This window comes from Nycticebus coucang, chromosome 3 (genome assembly GCF_027406575.1).
Source record: "Nycticebus coucang isolate mNycCou1 chromosome 3, mNycCou1.pri, whole genome shotgun sequence".
NCBI lineage: Eukaryota > Metazoa > Chordata > Mammalia > Primates > Lorisidae > Nycticebus > Nycticebus coucang.
In genome coordinates, this window is record NC_069782.1 from 6,093,656 (window position 1) to 6,114,831 (window position 21,176).

Here is a 21,176-nt window from a genome sequence, read left to right on the forward strand (position 1 = left end):
GAGGGTCCAATAAGCCAGGTTACACTGAGTGCAATTGTTAGGTAAAGTCCCTCTTGCAATCATGTCTTGCCCCCAGAAGGTGTGGCACACACCAAGGCCCCACCCCATTCCCTCCTTCCCTCTCTCTGCTTTTCCTTCCCCCTGCCATGACCTTAATTGTCATTAATTGTCCTCATAACAAAATTGAGTACATAGGATTCATGCTTCTCCATTCTTGTGATGCTTTACTAAGAATAATGTCTTCCACTTCTATCCAGGTTAATATGAAGGATGTAAAGTCTCCATTTTTTTCAATAGCTGAATAGTATTTTATGGTATACATACACCACAGCTTGTTAATCCATTCCTGAGTTGGTGGGCATTTAGGCTGTTTCCACATTTTGGCGATTGTAAATTGAGCTGCAGTAAACAGTCTAGTACAAGTGTCCTTATGATAAAAGGAATTTTTTCCTTCTGGGTAGATGCCCAGTAATGGGATTGCAGGATCAAATGGGAGGTCTAGCTTGAGTGCTTTGAGGTTTCTCCATACTTCCTTCCAGAAAGGTTGTACTAGCTTGTAGTCCCACCAGCAGTGTAAAAGTGTTCCCTTCTCTCCACATCCACGCCACCATCTGCAGTTTTGAGATTTTGTGATGTGGGCCATTCTCACTGGGGTTAGATGGTATCTCAGGGTGGTTTTGATTTGCATTTCTCTAATAGATAGGGATGATGAACATTTTTTCATATGTTTGTTAGCCATTCGTCTGTCTTCTTTAGAGAAGGTTCTATTCATGTCTCTTGCCCATTGATATATGGGATTGTTGGCTTTTTTCATGTGGATTAATTTGAGTTCTCTATAGATCCTAGTTATCAAGCTTTTGTCTGATTCAAAATATGCAAATATCCTTTCCCATTGTGTAGGTTGTCTCTTTGCTTTGGTTATTGTCTCCTTAGCTGTACAGAAGCTTTTCAGTTTAATTAAGTCCCATTTGTTTATATTTGTTGTTGCAATTGCCATGGCAATCATCTTCATGAAGTCTTTCCCCAGGCTGATATCATCCAGTATTTTTCCTATGCTTTATTTGAGGATTTTTATTGTTTCATGCCTTAAATTTAAGTCCTTTATCCATCCTGAATCAATTTTTGTGAGTGGGGAAAGGTGTGGGTCCAGTTTCAGTCTTTTACATGTGGATATCCAGTTCTCCCAGCACCATTTACTGAATAGGGAGGCTTCCCCCCCGTGTATGTTCTTGTTTGATTTATCGAGGATTAGGTGGTTGTAAGATATTAGTTTCATTTCCTGGTTTTCTATTCAATTCCAAATGTCTGTGTCTCTATTTTTGCGCCAGTACCATCCTGCCTTGACCACTATTAGTACAGCCTAAAATCTGGTATGCTGATGCCCCCGGCTTTGTTTTTATTACTAAGAACTGCCTTAGCTGTATGGGGTTTTTTTCTGGTACATTTTTCCATACAAAATGCAGAATCATTTTCTCCAAGTCTTGAAAGGACAATGTTGGTATTTTAATAGGGATGGCGTTGAATCGGTAAATTGCTCTGGGAAGTATAGACATTTTAACAATGTTGATTCTTCCCAGCCATGAGCATGGTATGTTCTTCCATTTGTTAATGTCCTCTACTATTTCCTTTCTTAGGGTTTCATAATTTTCTTTATAGAGGTCCTTCACCTCTTTTGTTAGGTATATTCCTAGGTATTTCATTTTCTTTGAAACTATGGTGAGGAAGTTGTGTCCTTATTTAGCCTCTCATCTTAGCTGTTATTGGCATATACAAAGGCTACTTACTTGTGGACATTGATTTTATATCCTGAGACATTACTGTATTTTTTTATGACTTCCCGGAGTCTTGTGGTTGAGTCTTTGGGGTTCTCTAAGTATAAGATCATATCATCAGCAAAAAAGGGAGAGTTTGACCTCCTCTGCTCCCATTTGGATGCCCTTTATTTCCTTGTCTTGCCTAATTGTATTGGCTAGAACTTCCAGCACTGTGTTGAATAGTAGTGGTGACAGAGGACAACCTTGTCTGGTTCCAGTTCTAAGGGGAAAAGCTTTCAGTTTTACTCCATTCAGTAAAACATTAGCTGTGTGTTTGTCATAGATAGCTTTGATCAGTTTAAGGAATGTGCCACCTATGCCTATACTCTTCAGTGTTCTAATTAGAAAAGGGTACTAAATTTTATCAAATGCTTTTTCTGCATCTATTGAGAGGATCATATGGTCTTTAATTTTGCTGCTGTTAATATGGTGAATAATATTTATGGACTTACATATGTTAAACTGGCCTTGCATCCCTGGGATGAAACCTACTTGATCATGATGTATGACTTTTTGGATAATAAGCTGTAATCTATTGTGTAGGATTTTGTTGAGAATTTTTGCATCTATACTCATTAGTGAAATTGGTCTGAAATTCTCCTTTTTAGATGGATCTTTTCCTGGTTTTGGTAACAGGGTGATGTTTACTTCGTAGAATGTGTTAGGGAAGATTCCTTCCTCCTCAATTTTTTGGAATAATTGCTGCAGTAGCTTCGTCAAAGCTCTTCTTTGAAGGTTTGATAGAATTCTGATGAAGCCCATCCGGACCAGGGCAATTTTTTGTTGGAAAATTTTGTATTATTTCTTTGATCTCAGTGCTTGAAATTGGTCTGTTCAGGAGATCTTTTTCATCTGGGCTAAGTCTAGGGAGAGGGTGTGATGCCAAATACCAATCCATTTCCTTCGTGTTGTCAAATTTCTGGGCATAGAGTTTCTGGTAGTATTCAGAGATGATCTCTTTTATCTCTGTGGCATCAGTTGTTATTTTCTCTTTATCATTTCTAATTGAGGTTACTAGAGACTTTACTTTTCTACTTCTGGTTAGTCTGGCCAAAGGTTTATCTATTTTATTTATTTTTTCAAAAAAACCCAACTCCTGGGTGGCGGCTATGGCTCAAAAGAGTAGGGCACCAGCCCCATATGCCAGAGATGGTGGATTCAAACCCAGCCCTGGCCAAAAACTGCAAAAAAACCCAAACAACCCAACTCCTTGTTTCATTAATTTTCTGAACGATTCTTTTGTTTGCAATTTCATTGATCCCTGAATTAATTTTGGATATTTCTTTTCTTCGGCTGGGTTTAGGCTTAGATTGTTCTTCTTTTTCCAATTCCATAAGATGGCTTGTGAGTTTGTTGATGCGCTCTCTTTCTGTTTTTCGAATGTAGGCATCTAAAGCAGTAAATTTTCCTCTCAGAACTGCTTTTGCAGTATCCCACAGGTTTTGGTAGCTTGTGTCTTCATTGTTGTTATGCTCAAGGAAGTTAATGATTTCTTCTTTTATTTCTTCCTGCACTCAACTGTCATTCAACAGAAGGTTGTTTAATTTCCATGCCTTTGTGTGGGGTTGAACGTTTTGATTGGAGTTGAGTTCCACCTTTAGTGCCTTGTGGTCTGAGAAGATACAAGGCAAAATTTCAATTCCTTTGATTCTGTTGAGGTTTGTTTTGTGTACTAGGATATGATCAATTTTGGAGAATGTTCCATGGGGCAATGAGAAGAATGTATACTCTTTTTTTTTTAAATTTTTTTTTTATTTTTCTTTTTTTAGAGATAGAGTCTCACTTTGTTACCCTGGTTAGAGTGCTATGGCATCACAGCTCACAGCAACCTCCAGCTCTTGGGCTTAGGCAATTCTCTTGCCTTAGCCTACCAAGTAGCTGAGACCACAGATGCCTGCCACAACACCCGGCTATTTTTTGTTGCAGTTTGGCTGGGGCCAGATTTGAACCCACCGCCCTTAGTATATGGGGCTGAAGCCTCCTCACTGAGCCATAGGTGCCACCCAGAATGTATGTATATTCTTTATCTTTGGAATGGAGTGTTCTATATGCGTCTATCAAACACAGTTGTTCTAGGGTCTCATTTAAGTCCCTTGTATCTGTGTTTAATTTCTGTTTAGAGGATCTGTCCAGCTCTGTAAGAGGAGTGTTAAAGTCCCCTGTTATTATGGTGTTATAGGATATCATATTGCTCAGATTGAGTAAGATCTGTTTCAAGAATATGGGAGCATTTAAATTGGCTACATAAATATTTAGAATTGAAACATCTTCTTGCTGTATTTTTCCCTTGACCAATATAAAGTGAGCATCTTTGTCTTTTTTTTTAGTTGCTTTAAATCCTCATGTATCTGAAGATAAGATTGCAACCCCTCTTTTCTTCTGAATTCCATTTGCCTGAAAAATTGTCTTCCAACCCTTAACTTTGAGTTTTAATTTGTCTTTTGAAGCTAGGTGTGTTTCCTGCAGACAGCAAATGGATGGCTTGTGGTTTTTTATCCAATCAGCCAATGTGTGCCTCTTCAGTGAGGAATTCAAGCCATTAACATTTATTGAAATAATTGATAAGTGGGATAGTGTTCTATTCATCTTATTTTGTGAGAGTCCCTTGCTTAGTTTTATCTTTTGCATCATTGTGGAAGTTAGGTTCTGTCCTTTAATTGCTGAGTTCTTACTTTGCTGTTGATCCATTGTGATGGTCACTGTGCAAAACAGATTGAAGTATTTCCTGTAGAGCTGGTCTTGTTGTGGCGAATTTCCTCAATGTTTGTATATCAGTAAAAGATTTGGTTTCTCTGTCAATTTTAAAGCTTAGCTTAGCAGGATATAGAATTCTGGGCTGGAAATTGTTAAGTAGATTAAAGGTAGACAACCATTTTCTTCTTGCTTGAAAAGTTTCATTAGAGAAGTTCGCAGTCACCCTGATGGATTTGCTCCTGTAAGTCAACTGGTGCTTACTCCTGGCAGCTTGAAGAATCTTTTCTTTTGTCTTGACTTTGGACAGGTTCATCACAATGTGTCTTGGAGAAGCTCTGTTAGAATTGAGGCGACCTGGGGTCCAATATCTCTCTGAAAGGAGTGTGTCAGAATCTTTGGTGATATTTGGGAAATTTTCATTTATAATATTCTCTAGTATGGCTTCCATTCCTCTGGGGCATTATTCTTCCTGGGATACCTGTAACTCGTATGTTTGAACGCTTCATAAAGTCCCATGATTCTGTCAGTGAACGTTCTGCTTTCTCTCTCTTCTGCCTCTTTAACTGAGTTATCTCAAGAGCTTTATCCTCTACCTCTGAGATTCTTTCTTCTGCATGGTCTAATCTGTTGTTGATACTTTCCATTGCATCTTTAAGTTCCCTAATTGACTGCTTCAATTCCTTCAGCTCCGCTATATCCTTTCTATATTCTTCATCTCATTCATCTCTTATTTGATTCTGTTTTTTTATTTCCTTTTTGTTATTTTCCACTTTCTCAGCAGTTTCCTTCGTTGTTTCCATCATTTCCTTCATTGTTTTCATCATCTGTATTCTAAATTCCCTTTCTGTCATTTCTAACATTTCTTTATAGGTAGAATCCTCTGCAGTAGCTACCTCATGGTACCGTGTGGTGCTTGCTCTGGACTGGTTTTTCATGTTGCCAGGATTTTTCTGCTGATTCTTCCTCATCAGTGTTTTCTTTTGTCTGTTTCCTTGCCCTAATTTTCCTTTCACTTCCTCTTGCTCTTTAAGTTACTGTGTCTCTGGCCTAGGGTTACGATGAGTCAGCTGCCAGCAGAATTAGACCAAACCAACACACGCAACCACTTGCCAGTTCTGCACTGCTTTTGTCCGCCTCATGGGGGTCCAGAAGTCTCTCGCTGACTCCCTGTGTCCCCAAAGGGATGTTTCTGGGCCGATCCCACCATCCAGAGATGCCTGAAGTCTTCTCTCCCCAGTCTCACCATGCCCAGTTGGAAGGAAGCTGTTACTCGGCCGCCATCTTGCTCCTCCCTCAGCAGAGGGGGTTTTAGTAGGCAATTTTAAAGCTCTTGAGGGGGTTTTGTTTGTGTTGACAGAAGAGAAAGATGGTGGTTATCTGGCAATTATGTGACCAAGTGTTAAAGGTCAAAAGGAGAGAAGAAAGGAGGGGTGCATGCAACACAGAAAGGAAACACAACTTGATCCCCACTTCTGTGTTTCTTTTTATGAGGTTTTATTTTCATGTGCATTTTATCTCTTGGAGCTTGAGTTACTATGGATTGTATAACGAAGAAAATAATAGCACCTATTTTATGGGTTGTTTTTTTTTATTCTTTATGGGTTTTTTTTTTAATTGTTGGGGATACATTGAGGGTACAAGAAACGAGGTTACACTGATTGCATTTGTTAGGTAAATCCCTCTTACAATTGTGCCTTGCCCCCGAAAGGTGTGTCACACACCGAGAACCCACCTGCCTCCCTCATTCCCTCTCTCTGCTCTTCCTATTTTATGTTTTTTTAAAGGATTATCTTAGTTGATACTCATTAAAGTGCATCCCATAGTGCCTGGCACATAGTAGGTTCTCAGTCAGTGTAATTTATTCATACTGATAATTTGTTAGTGGAATTTATCAGGTAAACCCAGGTAATTTGAAGTGGTTATTTTTCCTTGTGGTTTAACCCACAGAACACAGGGGGCAGCACTGAACTACACTTAGGTTAACTGATTGACATGCTTGTGTGTGATTTACACTGAATTGCACAGACCCTAACTTCTCTTGCTAAGCTAGGTTTTTGACCTAAGCAAAGGGAAGGGTTAAATTTAAGTATTCAGATGGCTTCTTTTGGTGTTTGGGAGTGGGCTCCATCCTGAGTGCTCATACTTAAAGTTTTCCTGGAGCCTATCTCCCTTCTCGCCAGTAGGCTGGATGGAGAAGCATAGAAACATATGGAGATTAGCATGTTAATATTAGAAGCAACAACTAGCTTCCACTTAAATCCTTCATTGGGAATATTTAACACATTAACTGGCATGTGAGTTGTATTTAACTCACACTAGTTTTAAGCATAGGATATGAAACCTCTGCTCATGTTTTTACTTTCATCAGCATGTCTTCCCTACCTCCTGTTGCTCTGCTCCAAACCGGCCATGCTATGCTGAACTACGTTCTCCAATTACCATAACTGTTACCCACCAGCCAGGTTCATCTGCCCGGTGCCCAAGAGAAAGCTAATGTCCAGAGATGGCAGGGTTCCCAGCAGAGAGTTTATTCTGCAGAGGGCTAAGCAGGGAGGTGACTTTCTCAGATCCACCTCCCTGAGAATTGGGGGGACAATGTTTTTGAAGACAGTTTAGTGGGGTTAAAGCAGTCAGGGTCTGCTAATTGACCAGTTTGGGGGAGAATCATCAGTCCTATGGTATGGAATACTGTCTGTGCGGGTCAGCTGATTCGCTGGAATGCAGTTCCTCGGGTGGAGGGTCCAAGACCAGTTGAGTCAGTTCCTTGGTCTGTGTGGGTCAGTCAACCTACTGGAATGCAGGATCTGGAAGATATCTCAAAAACTACACTTAGGTTCCAAACAGGTGATGTTATTTATGGAGAAGAGTTAAGAATTTTTACGACTACCAGCTGTGCCCTCTAGACACAGTGGGCAGTGACTGTTGTCCAGCAAATGTGGACATTATGGTGGCCAGTTATTATTATTTTAGGTAGGCCTGTTCCTTCACAGAGTTTGGGGACCTTTATCCTTGTACCCCTTCATCTATCTGTAAGGAGTGGTTCCATAACTTCTGATTGCATGTTTGTTGAAAGAAGGCCAGAGTATGCAGCAATCTGACATTGTCACACATATTGAGGGGGCATGATTCACCCAGGAACACCTAAGGTCAACTGCAGACACAACTAAATACTTGTGAAATAACAAAAGACTCAATTCTCAGAAGCAAATTCAGTAAGTACATTATGAGTCACATATGGCTCCAGTGGCATGTAGTGTAAAAATTGATTCTAGCACCACGTGAATTGTATGTAACACACACAGAAAACTGACCTGGCCCGCGGGTCAGTCGACAGGGATACCTGGAGGAGGGGGTGAGAATGAAAAAGGGGCAAGGGGCGCGAAGAATGGAGACAAGACAGGAGTCTGATCAAGTCTCGTTTATTGCAAAGTTCTTCCAGGGTATATAAGGGTAGGTGAAGGAGGAGGTTTACGTCACCAGGTATCCAAGCAACCTGGCCTTGGTATAGATAAGTTCCAACGGCAAGCTTCAAAGTTTCGCTCACGTGATTTATGAGAAGAGGCCTGGAGTTAGCAGGGAAATAGAAACTTAAGTCTGTTAGTACTGGAAATAGCACTTGGCCTACAAAATAGATGCTGTGGTGTCAGCCTTCCACAGAAAACAATTAAAATTACAAATTTTTTTTTGTTTTTGTAGAGACAGAATCTCACTGTACCGCCCTTGGGTAGAGTGCCGTGGCGTCACACGGCTCACAGCAACCTCTAACTCTTGGGTTTACGCGATTCTCTTGCCTCAGCCTCCCGAGCAGCTGAAAATTACAAATTTTTTATTAAGTTAGAAAGGATCATTTTGTTTTCAAAGTTTTTAGTCTACTTTCATAATAAAACACTGTGGCTCTAAGAAAATAAATTTTTTCTGGTGTGGCAGTCAACGTGTTAATACATTATAGAAGCAAAGATGCAGATGGGAGATTTTATGGGAACTCAGTTTGGCAACTTTTTGGCCTTGTTCAGAACCACCACACCACTGTGCCTTAGTCACTGTCACTGCGGCTCAGTTTCACAAACCAGTGCCATGTCAGAAAGGAGAAAGCACTCGTGTTTTATCCTTAGGAAAATGTGAGAGTGTTCATTTTGCCTGACAGATTTTTAGTGGCTATCGTTATTTCAACTCCGTAAACCGTCAGCAGATCATTGCTTGTACCACCAGACTGTACCACCTGAAATGAAATGACCCATGCAGTGCCCTGGTCCTCGCCTCTGGCAGTTTCTTGGCCCATCCTCAGAGGCTGGCTGTGTATGCATTTGGGAGAAAGGGTGGGGACAGAGGGAGCTGCCCCAGCTGCTCTGCTTGTTGATCTCAGCATCTGGGGCCCTCGCTCGAGCCGGTACCTGTGAGGGCTCCTGCCGTTCTGAGAAAGGCAGCTTCCCACTCAGGTCTGCTGGTGCTTCTGGAAGGGTGTTCCTGTAGGCCTGGACATCTTACAGCGAGTGACCCTGTCCCATGTCAGATGTCCTAAGAAGGAAAACTTTCCCATCTCCTGTCTTTCCACCCATTCATCTTCTCCACAGAATCTATTGTCACTATTGTTAACTATTTGGGATTTTAAACAGATACGTTGTTTTTCCCAAAAACTATACTTGAAAGAGTATCATTTATTTGCTAAGGAATAAAGTAGCCATAACCTGTTCTGTAGGAATAATAGTAAGGAAAACAAACAGACCAAAGAAATCATGTTTGACTCTCTAAAGAAAGGAAACAGCATAAGTAAGATTATTTTTTCCTCTTAAGAAATTCTGTCATCCGCCAGGTACATCAGCTGACACCTGTAATCCTAGCATTCTGGGAGGCTGCAGCAGGTGGATTGCCTGAGATCATGAGTTCAAGGCCAGCCTGAACCAGAGCAAGACCTTATCTGTAAAAATTTAGCCAGGCATTGTGGCAGGCGCCTGTAGTCCCAGCTACTTGGGAGGCTGAGGCAAGAGAATCACTTAAGCCCAAGAGTTTGAGGTTGCTGTGAGTTGTGACGCTACAGCACTCTGCCGAGGGTGGCAAAGTGAGACTGTCTCAAAAAAAAAAGAAAGAAAGAAATTCTGTTGTCATTCCCTGTTACTCCTTGAAAATTTATTTATATTACTGTAAAATGTATACAATTCTTCTCTTACAAGGAATTCATGACATTTTACATGCCTCTATAAAATGGATGATAGCTTAGAAATCCTCATAAGCTCGGTGTATCACTTTCCCAGGACCCTGAAACTGTGTTGCTGTCTCACTAAAATGATATAATACTGTTGTTATTGCTAATATTGGCATAGTTTTCTTTATGGAAAATTAAGTAATTTTTTTATTTTTAGAAAGCTGAGAGTAAAGACAATGTTTTATACGTCTTTTTGCCCTTTGTTTATTTATTTATTTATTTATTTTGAGACAGAGCCTCAAGCTGTCGCCCTGGGCAGAGTTCTGTGACATCACAGCTCACAGCAACCTCCAACTCCTGGGCTCAAGCGAGTCTCCTGCCTCCACCTCCCAAGTAGCTGGGACTACAGGCACCTGCCACAACGCCTGGCTATTTCTTGGTTGTAGCCATCATTGTTGTTTGGCAGCCCGAGCTGGATTCGAACCCGCCAGCTCAGGTGTACGTGGCTGGCGCCTTAGCCACTTGAGCCACAGGCGCCGAGCCTCATTTTGCCCTCTGATAAGCAGATCAGCGTAGAACGGGTAGTGCTGCTGAGTGACTGTGTGGTTTAAATGACCTCAGAAGCCTGATTACATAAAGAGACCCTATGGGAAATTCTTCCATAAACTGAAGAATCCTTTTACAATTAAGTAGCCCCTCCTTAATTACTGTTTATAAAGTCGAATTTATATATTTTTTTATCTTAGAGCAGACCAGTCAGATTAATCTCATGCTTTGATATATAAAATGGAGGTGTGATAAAATAGTAATCCGAGTAAGAAATCTTGCTTTTTACAACCCAGGTAGAAGTAATTTAGGAATACATTAAGTTATTAGACAGTAACAAGTAAGGTGAGCCAGAACACTGATTTAGCTTCAGCAGCATTGGAAAAGTGGCTGTCAACTTATTCAAATTTTCTTGAGTATCTATTCAAAAAGACTGTAAAACAATGTGAACTTGCCTACAGAATTGTTAATTAGGGAAGAAAGCACGAAGTTAAAAATATAAATCACATTTTTTCCTTTTTTTTTTTTTTTATTGTTGGGAATTCATTGAGGGTACAATAAGCCAGGTTACACATTTGTTAGGTAAAGTCCCTCTTGCAATCATGTCTTGCCCCCAGAAGGTGTGGCACACACCAAGGCCCCACCCCATAAATCACATTTCTTAATTAGCTTGTATTTTAATCTAAGAACACAGTATTAAAGCTAAATTAAGGAGCATTTGGTTTTTCTGGCAGTATGTGGTCGTTACGATTAGCCTATGAGGACCTTGAAATTCAAATGAAGAAAGATGAAAAGATGAACATTAGTGGCAAAAACAAAGTTCAATCAGAGAGACTTGGCATGGGATTTGGAAATTGCAGAAGGTATGTGAGACTCTGCTTTCGTAAAAATTTCAAAATTTCAAAATTTTGTAATTTCAACTTTAGGGGTATTTTCTTGATATTCTTTACCTTCCTCAGTTGTTTTTGCTTAAGTATTCAGTAAAGCATGAAAATTTCCAAACTTGGTTCTTAGCAAAAAGAAAGTAGATCCTGGCTCATCATCAAGTACATGCCACAGTGGGTGCCACCAACATCACCGATATATATATGATTATAGTCCTCATAAGGATTTGATGTTTTTGGAAACTTATACCTACCCCCCAAAAAATTATTGTTTTATTGCTTACGTTTTCAACACCACTAATAAATTTGTCTATGTTCAGAGTATATATTGCAACATTCATTTTTTTGGTGAAACCAAAGTCTTTGTGAACCAGCTCATTAATTCTTTTTCTGTTTTACTGTTTTCTCAAGTGGTATTTCACACTCAGTGACTTCAGACATGCAGACTATAGAACAGGAGTCACCCATCATGGCAAAACCAAGAAAAAAGTACTCTGATGACAATGATGATTCATATTTTACCTCCAGCTCAAGGTAATCTATTAAAAATCATTATTTAAGTGTCATTTGGGGCTGGGTGCGGTGGCTCACACCTGTAATCCTAGCACTCTGGGAAGCTGAGGGAGAAGAATCGCTTGAGTAAGTATAAGACCAGCTTAAGCAAGAGTGAGACCCTGTCTCTACTAAAAATAGAAAAATTATCTGGGTATGGGCGGTGCCCGTGGCTCAAAGGAGTAGGGTGCTGGCCCCATATGCCGGAGGTGGCTGGTTCGATCTCAGCCCAGGACAAAAACTGCAAAAATAAAAATCACATTAAGAAAAATTATCTGGGTATGATGGCAGGCATCTGTAGTCCCAGCTACTACTCAGGAGGCTGAGGCAGAAGGATGGCTTGAACCCAGAAGTTTGAGGTTTCTGTGAGCTAGGCTGATGCCACAGCACTGTAGCCTGGGCAATAGAGTAGAACTCTGCCTTAAAAAATATATATAGTGTCATTTTGAAAAACAGTAACTAGTATCAACTTACTAGCTTATTCACATCAGGAGCAAGTACAAATCAATTCACTTCATAGTTCTTAAAAGCTTTGGCTAGAACTAAGACTGTCCTGTGTAAAAAAAAAAAAATTGGGGAAATATTTGTAAATGGACAATGTTTGCTAATAGCCGAGGCAGGTGGATTGCCTGAGCTCACGAGTTCCAGACCAGCCTGAGCCAGAGCAAGACCTTGTCTCTAAAAATAGCCGGGCATTGGGTGGTGCCTGTGGCTCAGTGAGTAGGGCGCCGGCCCCATATGCCGAGGGTGGCGGGTTTGAACCTAGCCCCGGCCAACTGCAACAAAAAATGCCGGGCATTGTGGTGGGCACCTGTAGTCCCAGCTACTCTGGAAGCTGAGGCAAGAGAATCACTTAAGCCAAAGTGTTTGAGGTTGCTGTGAGCTTTGACGCCACGGTACTCTACCCAGGGCGACATAGTGAGACCCTGTCTCAAAAAAAAAAAAAAAAGTTTGCTAATAAAATCAGCAAGTCAAAATTAAAGGCAGGAGAGATGTGTTTATGTAAAATATGAAATTAGAGCAATCTGAAAACTCAGTCCTCCAGGTGCAGACTAAGTCGTTTAGTCCAGCAGAGGAAGTATTTCACAGCTGGGGCTTGGGCTTCAGTAGATTTGTTTCAGAGCACCAGCTGCTGGAGGTCCCAACTACCAGGGTGGGGTATTAAGCCAGCTCTATTATCGTAGGTGGAGAAACACGATTGCAGTTTGAGGGGGTCTAAGGAGAAAGCCTGGGTCCCTCTCCTTTAGGGAGAGACAAGATACATAACTGCAGGGTGAAGCCAGCCACTGAGATTGGCTCAGGTTCAAGCAGCTAAGTTTGAACTTGAATCCACTCACTTTGTGAAGTTCCGCCATGAGGCCTGCTAAAAAAGCACTAAGTGAACCAGGGATTTTAATGGAGGTGGGCACAGATGGAGAACAGAGGAGGAAGAGTATGAGCCAAGGGGCCAGACGGCCTGCACTTGAGTCCTGTCTCTCCACAGTGGCTGTGTGACCTGGGCCAAGTTACTTAACCTCTCTGTGCTACAGCTTCTTCATCTGTAAATCAGGGTAAATGAGGTACAGCAAATTTCTTGCAGCATTTAGAATAGTACTTGCTTTTATTATTCTTATATTTAGCTGCTATTGTAGAAACTCAGTTCAAGAGACATTTGACACAGTCACACTGATGATCACATCAGGTTTGGAGTTCATGACTCAATCATGGACGGTGTTTACCAGGAGGTTGCATCACTGACACTTGGAGAGCATTAGAGTTGTCTGGCAGTTGTAAGGGGTTGGAGGGTTTTCATACGTATAACAGGTCTTCCATATATTTCATATAGAGAGCAGGTATAAATGTAAATATGGTAACTAGAATCTAATTGTGAAATTATATATTTTCCTATTAATACAGATAGATAGGGATTGTATAAAGAGTACTATCCTTAAAAATTTCTCTAGGCATGGGCAGCACCTGTGGCTCAGTGAGGAGGGCACTGGCCTCATATACTGAGGGTGGCGGGTTCAAACCCGGCCCTGGCCAAACTGCCAAAAACATAGCCAGGTGTTGTGGCGGGCACCTGTGGTCCCAGCTACTTGGGAGGCGGAGGCAAAAGAATTGCCTAATGGCTTGGCACCTGTGGCTCAAGCAGCTAAGGCACCAGCCACATACAGCTGAGCTGGTGGGTTCAAATCCAGCCCAGGCCCGCCAAACAACAATGACGGCTGCAGCCGGGCATTGTGGCGGGCACCTATAGTCCCAGCTACTTGGGAGTCGGAGGCAGGAGAATTGCTTGAGCCTAGGAGTTGGAGGTTGCTGTGAGCTATAATGCCCCAGCACTCTACCCAGGGTGACAGCTTGAGGCTCTGTCTCAAAAAAAAAAAAAAGAAAGAAAGAATCGCCTAAGCCCAAGAGCTGGAGGTTGCTGTGAGCTGTGACACTACAGCACTCTACCGAGGGTGACAAAATGAGACTCTGTCTCTAAAAAAAAAACAACAACAACAGCAAAAAAATTTCTTTGGGAGGCTGAGGCAGGAGAATCACGGAAGCCCAAGAGCTAGAGGTTGCTGTGAGTCCTGTGATATCATGGCACTCTACCGAAGGCATTAAAGTGAGACTCTGTCTCTACAAAAAAAAAAAAATTCTCTAAGCATAGCTCCAAATTGTTTCAAGTCCAAGTATTTTACAAAAAAAGAAAAAATTAGCTCAGGGGTCTTCCATATCAGTACTTTCAGAGACATGGGTGGTTTTAGATCTGCCTTTCTCTTATAACCTGTCTAATGCACCAGGTTTCACTCTACTCAGAGGTTACACCCAAATCATGCCTTTTTAAAGTATTTAAATAGATTTCATGCTGGATTAAATTCAATTTGTAATTTGATTTGGAAATTCATGTAAGTCCAATCATTTCAAAGGAGGATTTCAAACTCAACTGAGCCTGGGTCAGAGGGATTCTTACAATGCAGGTCCTGGACTTGGCTGTGTGGCCTCCTTAGCACCTCTGTCACTGCTCATTAGTGACCGATGCAGAGGAGACAGTGACTCCATTAAATCAGTACTGGTGCCTGTTAGCCGGGCGGGTTGGGGAAGGGGCTCCAATGGGGTCACCTGCCAAGTGGGAACTTCCAGAGATCCTTACTGGCTGCAGGTCACCAGCTGCTCCTGTGGGGCTTTCTTTGCCTTGTAGGGGCTTCAATAATCTTTTAAGTTTCTCTTTCTTCCAAGGTTTAGTTTAAAGCAGGGGTTCTCAACCTGTGGGTTGCGACCCCTTTGTAACAATGAAAATACATCACGGCATTGGGAAGGTTGAGAACCACTGGTTTAAAGTGTTAGCCCAAAAGGCCTTTGTTGCTATGAAACAGTTATTTATAGTTTGAAGCCTGGGAGCAGAACAGATGGTCTTTTTATATAGACCACACTTCTGAACTCTTGCCAGAGAGACCTTGTAGTGTGGTTCATCATGGCCTGCAGGTTGTCCAGTAGGAACATAAATGCCTTCCCAGCCTTCCCTGGTAAGATGACCACCATTAGTAGGACAAGGGCACCATTAGGTCCTTTGGCAACTGAGGTAAAATAAACATGGACTCTCTGAAAGCAAGCGTATCAGTTCTATGAAGAGCTCTTACTGCTTCCAAATTATTCATTAGCCCATTAGAACTTGAATATTTATGAATTATAAAGAGTTCTATTTCTATTAAAAGTAAGATCAAGAGGCCAAGGCACAACCATTACTGCAGCTGGGCCAGCCCGGCAAGGGGGCAGCTGCTTGGGAGCCCCAGCCAGTGGCCTGGTGGGGGTGGCCTGAGTCTTAACCACCTGATCAAAAAGTTGTTTTTCAGTTCTATCTGGCTGGATTGCAAACTCCTCTGCACCCATGGTGGCAACCCGGATGTTGACTGGTTTTGGCATCTTTCTTTCCTGATGGGTTTCCTCGGTCCCCTGGCAATACGCCTCTCCAGCAGCAGCCTCGGTTGTCCCCACCTGGGCTCGGCTTTTACTTCAGGAGGAACCCAGAGCCAGAGTGGGAAGAGGAGTGTCGCACGGCAGGTGCATGGGCAAGTTCAACTCCACTTGCCTGCCGTGTCACCCCCTACCAAGCTGCCCCCCCAACACCCCAGGGCTTGCGAGCAGTTGCCCCTCCACTGGGCCATAGCAGTGGTCTTGTGGTACTTTGGCCTCCAGTTTGTGTGTAATGAAGGATTTCCTACCTGGCTGAAACTTGATAGAAAGGTATCTGCCTAGGAGGTCAGGAAGGAGAATCCCTTCCAGTTCAAGTTCCGGGCCAAGTTCTACCCTGAAGACGTGGCTGAAGAGCTCATTCAGGACACCATCCAGAAGCTCTTCTTCTTCCCAGTGAATGAGGGACTTCTCCATGTCAATTTACTCTTTCCTCCCCCCTCCTCCCCGAGACCGCAGTGCCCCTGAGGTCCTACACTGTGCAGGCCAAGTTTGGGGACTATACCAAAGAGGTGCACAAGGCTGGGTACCTCGGTACAGAGTGGCTAATCCCCCAGAGTTATGGACCAGCACAAACTCACCAGGGACCAGTGGGAGGCCAAGATCCAGGTGTGGCACGTGGAGCATCATGGGATGCTCAAGGACTGTGCTATGCTGGAGTATCTCAAGATTCCTCAGGACCTGGAAATGTATGGAATCAACTATTTTGAGATCAAAAATAAGAAAGGAACAGACCTCTGGCTTGGAGTTGATACCCTTGGACTAAATATTTATGAGAAGGATGGTAAGTTGACCTCAAAGGTTGGCTTCCCTTGGAGTGAAATCAGGAACATCCCTTTCAATGACAAAAAGTTTGTCATTAAGGCCATCGCCAAGAAGGCACCTGACCTTGTGTTCTATGCCCCGCGCCCGAGGATCAACAAGCTCATCCTACAGCTGTGAGTGGGGAGCCCGACACCCTCGAGGTGCAGCAGATGAAGGCCCAGGCCGGTAGGGAGAAGCACCAGAAGCAGCCGGAGCAGCAGCAGTTGGAAACAAAAGAAAAGCAGGGAAACTGTCAAGAGAGAGAAAGAACGAGTATATGGTGCCCCACGATCGCATTAATGTACACAGCTATGATTTAATAATAAAAAAAAAAAGAGAGAGAGAGAAAGAACAGATGGTGCATGAGAAGGAGGAGCTATGCTCAGGCTGCAGGTCTACAAGAAGAAAACCAGAAGGTGGAGACAGAACTCTCGGAGCCAAGCCTATCCAGAGAGCCTTGCAGCTGGTGAAGGAGAGGAAGCGAGCTCAGGAGGAGGCCAAGCACCTGGAGGCTGACTGCACGCCTCCCTGCGGGCCAAGGAGGAGCTGGACAGACAGGCAGTGGACCAGACAAAAAGCCAAGAGCAGCTGGGCACAGAGCCGGCAGAGTACACCACCAAGATTCCCCTCCTGGAGGAGGCAGGTGGCGCAAGGAGGATAAGGTGGACGAGTGGCAGCCCAGGAGGACCTGGGGAAGACCAAGGAGGAGCTGCACCTGCTGATGACGGCGACCCTACCACCTCCACCCCTCCTGAACGAGCCTGTCACCTACCACATGCCTGAGGGCCTGCAAGAGGAGGACGCGGAGCCCATGGGCTACCACACGGAGCTGTCCAGCGAGGGCTTCCTGGACGACCAGAAGGAGGAGAAGCGCATCACCGAGGCTGAGAAGAAGGAGCACGTGCTGATGCTGAGCAACAAGCTGTCCCAGGCCAGAGACGAGAACAGGAGACAGGGCCACCGGGCCGAGTACGAGACACTGAGGCAGATCCGGCAGGGCAACACCAAGCAGGACCGACGAGCGTGAGACCATGTCAGGGCCAGGACCGCCGGCAGAGGGGCACCCGGAGGGCCCTGCCAGCCTTGTCACACCTGTATCTTTAGCACTCCAAATCTAGGTACCCCCTTTCATACCCCAGTCCCTTTACAAAGAGAGCGTTTATCCTGGTGGAGATATTCCAGGCTGGGAACCAGCGGAAGCCTCTCTATTTTTCCAGTTGTATCATAGTGCCAGCCAGGCCTCATTTTTGTGATTACTATTGAATCGCCTCCCGCATTGTGCTTGGAGTAGGACTGAGTGAGTTAAGGCAGGGCACCTGTAAGTGTGAGGGACAAGCTCCGTGCTGGCATGTGTGACATGAGATTCAGTACCATTAAAGAAACCACATCGTGGCTTAAATCTGTGCCATACTTTTTCTGTGTTTGAAATGAGCTCAAAGTGATCTGTTTTTGATTTCTGTGAAGGATCCTCCTTTGTATATATTCGTGTGTTTTGAGGGGTGAAAATCAAGATCGCAGCTGAAGCACTCGTACGATTATCTCCTTCCTCCGTCAGTCTGTGCAGCTCGCTCAGCACCGGAGGGCACACTTGGATCAACTTTTTAAGATTTTTTTATCCTTTTTGGTTTTTTATCAGTTAAAAGAACACATTGTTGGACTTACCTAATTGATGATCAGCTCTAGAGTGTAGTAGTATTTATAAGTGACATATGGGTTGGTAACATTACTTTTAAAAAGGAAAAGTTTTGTTCTGTGTATTGTTACCTTTGACAGAATAATAAAGGAATTACATATTATAAACCAAAAAAAAATAATAAGATCCAGCATATCCTTGGTTTTTGTTTGTTACTGAGTTCAGGATATAAACAGTACAATTATGGACTGAGTGTAAGATAGTGAGATGAGAGTAACGTGCTCGGCCTTACACCATCAGGCTGGAGTAGAAAACTGTCTCTAGCATGAAATCAGAGTAACGTGATATTAGGGTACTTTTATCAAAGGAATGTAAGGAATGTTTTCAGGGTCGAATGAAGATGGAGTGGGAAGGCAATAATTGAAGTGCTGAGAATTAGGGTCTAGAAATCAAAACATTAGAACGCCTGTAAAGATGTGGAGATGGGGAGGCACTGTTGTGTCTCTGAGAAAGGGCTACTGGCCGTTCAGGGAGCAGCTGGAGGCCTGGCTAGTGTCTGTGCCCCTAGTGAGTAGCTGGGCGCCTCCTGCGTGGTGCATAAGCACAGAGTCCCTCATGGGGGCAGGGCAGGAAGAGGGGCCCACCTAGCCCACTCCGGGGCCGCTGCCCCACAGGCTCATGCAAGCTAGGGAAACAGCAGATGGCTCTCTCTTTTTCTGACTTCTGAGTAGCCCAGTCTTTCAAAAGCAATCTGGGACCAGGCGTAGTGGCTCACACCTGTAATCCCAGCGTTCTAGGAGGCTAAGGCGGATGGATTGCCTGAGCTCGAGATCAGCCTGAGCCAGAGCGAGATCTCATCTCTAAAAATAGCCAGGCGTTGTGGTAGGCACTTGTAGTCCCAGCTACTTGGGAGGCTGAGGCAAGAGAATCATTTGAGCCCAAGAACTTGAGGTTCCTGTGAGCTGTGACACCACAGCACTCTACCGAGAGTGACAAAGTAAGATTCTGTCTCAAAAAAAAAAAAGATAATTTTCTTAGAGTGATGCTAAATCTGCAGAATTTTAAGTCCCAGAATCTCAGAATTGTGAAGAGCCTGGAAGTTCCAACCTCCACCCTGCACCAGTCCAACACTCGCACCACCTCTGCACCCTCCAGGGCCATCCACCCTTCCTTCTCCTCAAGGCAGCCATTTGGTCCCTGGGAAGCTCTGTGGGAAACGCTGCCTTGGACCAACAGCTCCCTGGGCTTCTGCACACGGAGCAGCCTCTCTTCCCTGCACCTGTTTGCGAACCCTTGAGGCCAGAGATTGAAGGCATCTCCTCGTCCTGTGTCTCCCCAAGCAGGGTGCCTGACCCCTTGCTTATTAAATAGTTTTTTTTTGTTTGTTTTTTTTTTTGGCTGGGCTGGGTTTGAACCTGCCACCTCCGGCATATGGGACCAGCGCCCTACTCCTTGAGCCACAGGGGCCGCCCTAAATAGTTTTTAAATTCCTCATTGAATTGGTCTTAATTCTTTCCCTGGGCTCTTAAAAGTAAGTCCTTCAAACATGTGAGGATCACCTTCCAGGCCGGCATGCATCCACATCTTCTGAACCTCCCTTTGATGTGACTTCCAGTCCCTGTGACATCCTGCTCTCTCTTCTTTGAATGGGGATCTCTGTTCCTCCAAGCAGAGTTCAGGGCTCTGCTCATCAGCCGCGGGGAGAGCGGGGTGGTTTCTCGCCAGAATCCAGATACACTCCGAATGCTGCATTTTCCTCCTGGGAGAGAGGAGGCCAGTGCAACGAGACTTGCTCTTAATGCCCCTCTTGCCAAAGAAGGCAGGAGCAACATTGAGAAATTCTGCTTTCTCTCTGTTATTGATAGAAGATCACACCATCTGCTCCATATGGCAGTTTTATTCCCTGTTGCTTTTTTTTTTTTTTCCTGTCAGAAAAAAGAGTATAATTGTTCCTAGCATTTCCCTGCCTGGATCTTAGCTCCCCTGGGCCCCTGGCCTGCCTGGGCTCACGGGTCTTTCCTGTGCTCTCCCCTTCCTCTTTGGTCACAGCTTCCCCTTTGTGGGACTCCTTGTAGTATGGCAGCTTGAAGCTCATCCTGTTTCCTTGTGTTTACTGTCCTTGCACTCTGGGGAAGGCCTGGATGACATTTTTAAGACTTCTGTATTCTCTTCCAAGTCACCTTTCCTTTCCTGAGACCCTCCCTGGTATCTGTCTGTCTCTGAACCTCCTGGAATGTGCCTTCATAAGGGAGCCTGTCTTGTGAGACTGCTTTTCCATCCCCAGCTGTTGTGAATTCTGACATGGCACGTTCACTTCAGCTCTCATTTTCTGGCCAACTCATTCCCTGGCTGACACTGCTGCTGTAGGTCAAAAGCTTCCCTGTAACTACACAGGACCAAAAGCCACCGTTGAGTGTCAGCAATGCAGGGCTAATGAAGCCAGCCTCTCCCAAGATGCTTCCAGATCAGACCAGACTTCCTGTAGCTCCAGACTGAAAGCATCTGCAGAATGGTCCAGGGGTCAGAGATCCACAGCACCGTGCCCACCTCTGGGAGGAGATGAATCAGCACCGCTGACACACTTTCCTCTAGCATGTTTAACAGGGAGGGGATGTGACTTCCTAAGCAGGCAGAGCTAGACCTAAAGAAAATGAAGTGGGCGGCGCCTGTGGCTCAGTCGGTAGGGCGCCGGCCCCATATACCGAGGGTGGCGGGTTCAAGCCCGGCCCCTGCTGAACTGCAACCAAAAAAAATAGCCGGGCGTTGTGGCGGGCGCCTGTAGTCCCAGCTACTCGGGAGGCTGAGGCAAGAGAATTGCTTAAGCCCAGGAGTTGGAGGTTGCTGTGAGCTGTGTGATGCCACAGCACTCTACCGAGGGCCATAAAGTGAGACCCTGTCTCTACCAAAAAAAAAAAAAATCTCCTAATGGGATGAAAGGCAAAGAACTGAGGAAAAAAAAAAAAAAGAAAATGAAGTGTGTGACCTTGGGTGGATGGCACTGGAGATGTCACGTGTCTGAGGAGGCTCATTACACTGGGATCCTCCCAAATGCTTAACACATGGCGGTTCTTCAGTTGTTATGAAGTTGGCTGACAGTGTAGGTGATTGCTTGTCCAAGGTACCCATCTGCAGTTGGCACCTGGAAGACATGATTTCTTTCATGCAGCAAG

General features: G+C 44.1%; 1 protein-coding gene and 1 pseudogene across 2 annotated transcripts in view; both read left to right on the top strand.

Moving 5' to 3' along the window:
* ARFGAP3 (ADP ribosylation factor GTPase activating protein 3) overlaps positions 1-21,176 on the top strand; it is a 65,868-nt gene that overhangs the window by 33,280 nt on the left and 11,412 nt on the right. For both annotated transcript variants that reach the window (XM_053586284.1, XM_053586285.1), the window contains exons 10-11: positions 10,929-11,057; positions 11,490-11,612. In XM_053586284.1, coding sequence (XP_053442259.1) covers positions 10,929-11,057; positions 11,490-11,612 — 252 coding nt within the window. The remainder of the gene's footprint in view (positions 1-10,928; positions 11,058-11,489; positions 11,613-21,176) is intronic.
* LOC128582392 (ezrin-like) lies at positions 13,907-19,374 on the top strand (annotated as a pseudogene).